At 41.9% G+C, this 7,268-nt stretch overlaps 1 protein-coding gene across 1 annotated transcript; it reads left to right on the plus strand.

Moving 5' to 3' along the window:
- The first annotated feature begins 756 nt into the window (after positions 1-756).
- Positions 757-2,025, plus strand: LOC311502050 (lysozyme g-like). The gene is made up of 5 exons (XM_084564163.1): positions 757-1,000; positions 1,127-1,204; positions 1,296-1,510; positions 1,589-1,739; positions 1,817-2,025. Exons 1-5 carry the CDS (start codon positions 997-999, stop codon positions 1,948-1,950), a joined length of 582 nt encoding a protein of 193 aa, XP_084420289.1. The 5' UTR covers positions 757-996; the 3' UTR covers positions 1,951-2,025.
- The last annotated feature ends 5,243 nt before the right edge of the window (positions 2,026-7,268 follow it).

The following is a 7,268-nucleotide window of genomic DNA, read 5'->3' on the forward strand; positions in this document are numbered from 1 at the left end:
GCAGCGATACTTTCATATTATATTTTGAACAGTTGTTCACAGCATTGCACAAGGTGGAATATCGCACAGGTTAACAAAAAGAGACATTACAGTTTCACTGTCCAGTTTCACTGCTTTCCAGCCTGTTTGTTTAAGCTCTTATTGTGCTCTATAGGTGATGTGCTGGGTGGGATGTGTCCTTCAGGATGTAGCTGGCTTTTCTGTGACAGCAGGACCAGAAATGGAGAGGAGGGCACAGCCGATGATCTTGTGTGCAGTGTTGATGACCCTCTGTAGTGCTGTGTTGTCCTGAGCAGTGCAGATAGCAGTCAGGAGACTGTACACTTTTAACAGAGCATCTGCAGAAGGACACAAGCAGCTCAATGGCTAGGGCGTTGTTTTTCAGGAGCCTGAAGAAGAAGAAGAGTCCCTGCTGTGCCTACTGAACACAGTAGTGGTGTTCGGTTTTCCAGGTTTAGATCATTATCCAGATGCAGGCCCAGTCAGAGACCTTCTCCACACAGGCATCTGATGATTTCAAAACAAAGGGGGACAGGGCCCCATGACCGTGGAATGATCTGCTCGAGGAAATCAGGTCATTGGTCTCTGTGATCTTCTTTAAAACACTATTTTTTCTGAGAGCCGTTCCTGGGATTAACTGTCAAAATATTTCTTCGGGGAGAGGCTTTGTTCTGAAATCGACAGGGCGGGAACACAACGGGTTTTGACACAACACCTGCACAAAGAGTCACATGGCTGTTTCAGTCAGGGAAGTTTATTTCTTGTAAATCAGCTGCTTTGTTTGCTCTGCACTTCCTCCTGACATTCCTCGCCCTCTGGAGGTGAGAAACAGAACAGTAAAAAAAGAAAAGGAAGTCAGAGTAAAACTGGACGTGAACCCACGGATACAAATACAGCTGTCCTGTGAGTCTGCATCAGAGACCAAACAGTGAGACACCGTGTCCAGATCTCTCACGTTTCAGTCTTAAGAGGACAGCAAAAGAGGAAACTGACAAAATGGGTGAGAGCTTGTATTGTTCTTTGTTGTTCAAATTCTAGTTCTCTTTATAGAAACTAGAATTTGAATACATGTCTAAACTGTTTGTTGACTGCTAACTATGGGGTCTAATAATCTGAACATTTGTAGGTTATGGAGACATCATGAAGGTTGACACTACTGGAGCTTCAGAGAAAACAGCCAAGCAGGACAACCTGGACTACTCAGGTAACACATTCAGGAACACAGGAACTGATACGATCATGTGGAAAAAGTAGGAAATAGACACATGCAAGTTTTGTTCTCTTTTTCCCTAAAGGTGTGAGGGCATCACACACAATGGCAGAAACTGATTCTGGCAGAATGGAGAAATACAAGACAAAAATCATCAATGTTGGCAGAAAATATGAGATAGATCCAGCTATTATTGCTGGCATCATATCCAGAGAGTCCAGGGCTGGAAATACGCTACATGATGGCCGGGGGGATTATGACCCAAAGAGAAAAGCATACAACGGCTGGGGACTGATGCAGGTTGGCACAAATACTGCTGCTTTCAGTAGAGCCTCTTATTACAGTACACTAACTAGACGGTTTGTCCCTTTTCTGCAGGTTGATGTTAGTCCACATGGAGGTGGACACACTGCACGAGGTGCATGGGACAGTGAGGAACACCTGTGCCAAGGCACTGAGATCCTGATTCATTTTATCGGTCGGATCAACAACAAATTTCCGTCCTGGAACAAGGAGCAGCAGCTGAAAGGTTTGTTTTACCACATCAGATAACGGCTCCGTTAAACCTTTGCTTAGATCCAGCTTCATTTGTATTTTTCTCTTTAGGAGGGATCGCAGCCTACAATTTTGGGGATGGAAATGTCCGTACCTACGAACGCATGGATGTCGGAACAACAGGTGACGACTACTCCAGTGATGTTGTTGCCAGAGCTCAGTGGTACAAAACCAACGGCTATTAAGAGCTAAAGGTGAAGAAAAACTGTTCCAAATCATGAACATGTTTATCTTGTGTCTGAGTTGAATAAATGCTTAACAAACACTCAAATGATGCCTCTGTGTATTAAAGTTGTTAGCTTTGATTCTTATGGGTTATAATGGAATTGAATTCCTGTCTCACAGTCATACAGTCAAAAGATTCAAGGAACAATTGAAGCTCTTTTCTGCCACTGTGATGAAAAAAAAAGAAAAAAACTCATGTGAAACTTTTGACATGCAAAATATAGAGTTAGTATATCAAAGTAGTGACTTGTTATCTTGCATCAACAATAGTTTCCTTTCAAAATGCTGATTATCTGTGAAATACTAACTCATTATGTTGAGAGACTAAGTCATGATTTCAAGAACATTTCTAATCCTAATGACCTCCAAGATTATTAATCTCACAAGCAGAAATAGGTTTCCATGTTACTTCTGGCCATGGTTTGTCATTATTTTGAGATTTTTAACTGATTTTAATGATGATGTTTTACTTTTGAGTCAGTCTCAAGACTTAAGTAATTAATGTGACAGCACTATTACATTCATGGCCCCTTCGAACAACTGACTCATTAACAACATCTGGATTCAGGAGATTTTTGAATCTAAATAACTTTAACTTAACTAAAGTTAGTTGGAATCTTAGAGTTTGGCCTTTACAACTGCATCTGCTGTAATTATTAAACTTAAACTCAGTCACTTTTCTCTCACCTCTTTGTGCCTGTTCTAATCAGCGGAGGCTTTTTCTTGTAAATCACAACTCTTTTTTTCCATCTGATGTAGTTTGAATCTCTAAGCTAAACCATCTCATTTAAGAAAGTTCTGGACATATACAATACATAATACAGTCAAACTGGCCATATCATTTATCTAAGGAAGACAAAGAATTGATAAAATATCACAGTGTGCAATAAGTGACGAGTTGTCTAAGTGATCAGTAAAGAGACCATCTAAATAGATTCTGACGTGGATTTTCAAGGTGAGGTAGGACCCAAGTGCAGGACTGAACGGGCTGAGCCAGGTGTAGGCAAAAACAGAATTTTATTACACAAAAGGAAACACAAAGCGCCGCTGAGACAGCAGGTATTCCAAAAGTGATGAAAACAAAAAAAAAAAACTACTTTGAGACATGAAGAAGGCAAGGAAACAAGTAACAAGAATCAAGACTTGAAACTAAGGCATGAAACAAGTACGACCTGAACATGACAAGACTTGGAAAAAACAGTATGACATGACAGAGGACAAAGGGAAAAGCAGGACTATATGTACACACGAGGGCAGAGGAGACACAGGTGAAAACAATCAGGGCGGGGCAGACAATTACACAGGTGGGGAATCACAGGACAGGAAGGTGACGAGAAACAGGTGAAAGCAATCAGGGCAGGGCAGACAATTATGCTTTGTCTCGTTTGGAAGTGCCTCGCTTTGCCTGCAGCTGCAACAGTTTTGCCTCACCTGAAACTGCTTCGGGCGAAGTTGCGGCTCAGCAATGCCATTTCTTTTGTTTTAGCCAGCCTCGTCTTAAAGTGTGTGTGTGTATGTGTGTGTGAGAGAACAGTGTGAGGACTTAATTTCGTTTTTCATTTTTGTGTTCGTTTGGTTGTCCCTTATAGCATATTCTTTATTTTCTTTTGCGGTAATTAGTTTGTTGCAACTCATACATAGGATTATCCTGTTAGCTTTGTGTTTATTTTGGTTATTGTGGGTTCCATTTCATTTGATTATGTAGATATTGTTTGATTTGTATTGTTTCATTATTAGATTATAAATTTAATTCTTTGATTTATTCTGTGCTTAAGAACAATTTTGTTTCAATGCATTCCTAAACTGTTGCTCTCTGGTGTTCCCCATTCAGGTGCTGAGCCTACAGTTGTGGATTGGTGTCCCCTTTATATTGTGTTTGCTTTGTTGCACTTTTGTTTATTTGCTTCACATGTGGTGTCACTGGGATCCCCTTTTCTTTGGACCCTTCTATCACAGTAGGTCTCAGCCCCGGCCCCCTTTTAATTCCATGAGTGATTTTAGTGCCAGAGTTTTAATTTGATAATTGTAACTTGGAAAAATAATTTTTTGTACCACTGAACTATCGTCTCTGCCTCGTTTGCTAACGGTCCTGATTGCCTTCCCAATTTGGGTTAGCTTGTTTAAAGAAATCCCTGGGTGAAATCCCAGGGTGGCGTTGTCTGGCGACAATAACAGATTATCAATATTGTCTTGAAAGCATCCCGTGCTCGCGCTGCCACACAGACAATATGAAACAGTGCAAACGGTACGAACTGTGCAAAACGGTGCAGACAGCAGTGCCAGCAGTGCAAGAATGAGAGACGGTGTGTTACAACCGGCTCGCTGCAACAAAACAGGAGTTGTACACTCAAATGAAGTATAACAAAGTAACATTTATTAACATAAATCTCAAATTGGATGGGATGTGGAAATCAGTATCAGTGGTGTAGGTGAATGTATGTTGGTCAATGTGGTGCATGTTGTTAGTGCGAAATAAGATAACTCAAACAAAACATTAGCACGCTGGTTTGGTGCCACCAGGAGAGTGCAGAGCAGGATGAGGGAGAGAGAGCTGGGAAGGTGGGGTTATATAGGTTATATAGGTTATGTAGCCTCAATTTCCGAGGCAACCTCAGTTATTTGACCGCGATTAACCAAACATGCTACAGGGGGGCAAGTTGGGCAACAGAATCTGATAACTTTAGACAACAACATAGGGAGCGGGACAGGATTTGGGAGTCTTTCTCTCGGGATTTTGCGGGACAGGATTTTTTTTTTTTTTGGGGGGGGGCAGTCACGTGATCGGGATATTTGAGAAAACCTTTATTATGACGGGAGTATTTTTGTAGGCTCGGGATGGGATGGGAGCAACAATTGATTCCCGTGTCACCCGTGGCACCCTAATGCTGGCCAGGTGCTGCTTGTCAGCCCAATGTACCGCTTCCAACCTGCAACAAACAAACACACCAACAGTACACTGCATGCCGACACACTGAACAAACACCTTATGTCCTTCACAAACTTCAGTTCTCCCACTACCTCAGCAACTGGATCCTTGAAGCTTATTTAAGAAGAGAGAGAGACCAAGAAAGATAGGGCTAAAGTGGAGAGCAAAAAAAACAAACAAAATACATGCTATATAATCACTAACAAGGGGCCCGAGATAACGCATCCGCCACTACATTGTCCCGTCCCTTGACATGGCAACTGTCGAGGCCGTAGGATTGGAGGAAGAGAGCCCAATGAACCAACCTCTGATTGGGAGAGTTGAGGAACATTAGAGGATCATGATCTGTAAAGACCAGCACAGGTGAAGAGGTGACATACACACCCAAATGCTGCAAAGCTAGAATCAATGCGAAAGTTTCTTTTTCAATGACAGAGTAGTTCAGTTGATGTCTGTTGAATTTCCTGGAGAAGAAACACTGGTTTATCCACCCCGAGGTCATCAGCCTGCAACAGCACTGCATCTGCGCCCACAGCACTAGCATCCGCCTCCAACTTGAAAGCTCTATCCCATCTTGGGGCAGCCAAAACAGGGGCATTACATATCAAGGCCTTAACATTCTCAAACGCTGACTGACACTCTGGTGACCAAACATATTTCACTTTGGATTTCAACAGATTTGTGAAGGGGCGCAACTACTGTAGAAAGATTCCTGCAGAAGCAGAGGTAGTATCCAACTAGCCCAAGAAATCGCATCAGCGACTTCTTAGTTGGAGGCGGGCAGTGTTGGGAAGGATACTTTCAAAATGTATTCCGTTACAGAATACAGAATACATGCCCAAAAATGTAATTTGTAACGTATTCCGTTACATTACTCAATCTGAGTAACGTATTCTGAATACTTGGATTACTTCCACATTGAATTGTATTTTATAAGTGTAGGAATGCGACCATCAAATCCTTCTGTTCCAACTGGCTGAATGTGTTAGGCCCAAGTCTCCCTTAAAGTGCAAATTATATATTATAATTTGCTGTAGAGAAACAAGACTATAAGGGTATGTTTATGCAAAAGATGTTTTGCTTTGTTAAAAAAGTGAAGAATTTACCAATTTTCCCTTTTCAGTTTCTTTATTTACTCAGCTGTTAAATGTGGGAAAATAGACATAAAATAAACATAAAATATTCTGTTTTTGTACAGAATTTGTTATTACCTAATATATCTAACATAGGTGTTGTAACTTCAGGATGAGGCAAGCAGAGATTGCACTGCACAGTTATATTGCATCCCTTCTCTTTCTTGAAGGTCAAATGATCTTTGAATTTCCACGATGAAAACGCATTCTTGCCCTGTTGTGCCGGTTCCAGCTCTACCTCTGCTAGCTCCTCTTCCGACTCCATTGTGACTGATCACGCAGCTCATTTTTTCGTTTTCATATTGGGGCTTCTGGGAAATGCATGGAGTTGACTTAATTTATTTAGAAAGTGAATAAACTCGTGAAACAGAAGTATCGTCATGTAATCCATTGATTTCAACAATGTAACTGTATTCTAAATACCAACTATTTAAATTGTAACTGTAACGGAATACAGTTACTCATAATTTGTATTCTGAATACGTAACTCCGGTACATGTATTCCGTTACTCCCCAACACTGGAGGCGGGGCGTAGTTATCAATAGCCTGCAGCTTTGCACGCACCACTACTACTGCCCTACTACACGCCCCAAATAAATCACTGTGGCTTTGGCAAGCTCACACTTTGCCAGGTTTACAGTTAACTGTGCACGAACCAAGTGATCGAACAGCTTTTCAATGCGGTCAAGATGATCATTCCAACTGCCTGAATGAAACTGTCCTCCTCGAAAAACGATCACATGAGTCGTATGTACATGCGGCGAATTACGACCTCATGTTACGTTTCAAAGTTAAGCGACCTCTAGCGGTCGAGTAAATATCGACACGCCGGTCACAGTTGTCGTTTTGCATGCACCCAAATTACGACTCAGTGTTTCGTTTGAGGGTGAGTAGCTCCAGAGCTGTTAATACGTCACTTAATTAAATATTAATATTTTTTCATGCGAGAAAGTAACCGTGTAGATCCCGAATATGTGATCAGTTTATTCAAATAACGCCTGTTTGGAAGTTTGCTCGGACGTTTTCGGAGAAGTGAAGCGCCACCTGTGGAACCAGCTGACCGAGAGCAGCGGGTCATCTCAGAGGCGAGCAGCCGGCCTCCTGAGGTGATCGGCCGGTCAATCTCCGTCGTCATCCCGGGGTAGAAAACGAGCCGATTAGTGTGAAAATACTACCCACACCCTCAAAGTGAATGCTACTATTGCCGTGTTACTCAAT

The sequence above is a fragment of the Chelon labrosus genome, assembly GCF_963514085.1.
Source record: "Chelon labrosus genome assembly, chromosome: 2".
NCBI lineage: Eukaryota > Metazoa > Chordata > Actinopteri > Mugiliformes > Mugilidae > Chelon > Chelon labrosus.

Excerpts from the sequence above, each read along its gene's own strand:
- LOC311502050 (XM_084564163.1), top strand. Across the intron at positions 1,511-1,588 it reads ACGGCTGGGGACTGATGCAG|GTTGATGTTAGTCCACATGG; the intron begins GTTGGCACAAAT and ends CCTTTTCTGCAG. Across the intron at positions 1,740-1,816 it reads CAAGGAGCAGCAGCTGAAAG|GAGGGATCGCAGCCTACAAT; the intron begins GTTTGTTTTACC and ends TTTTCTCTTTAG.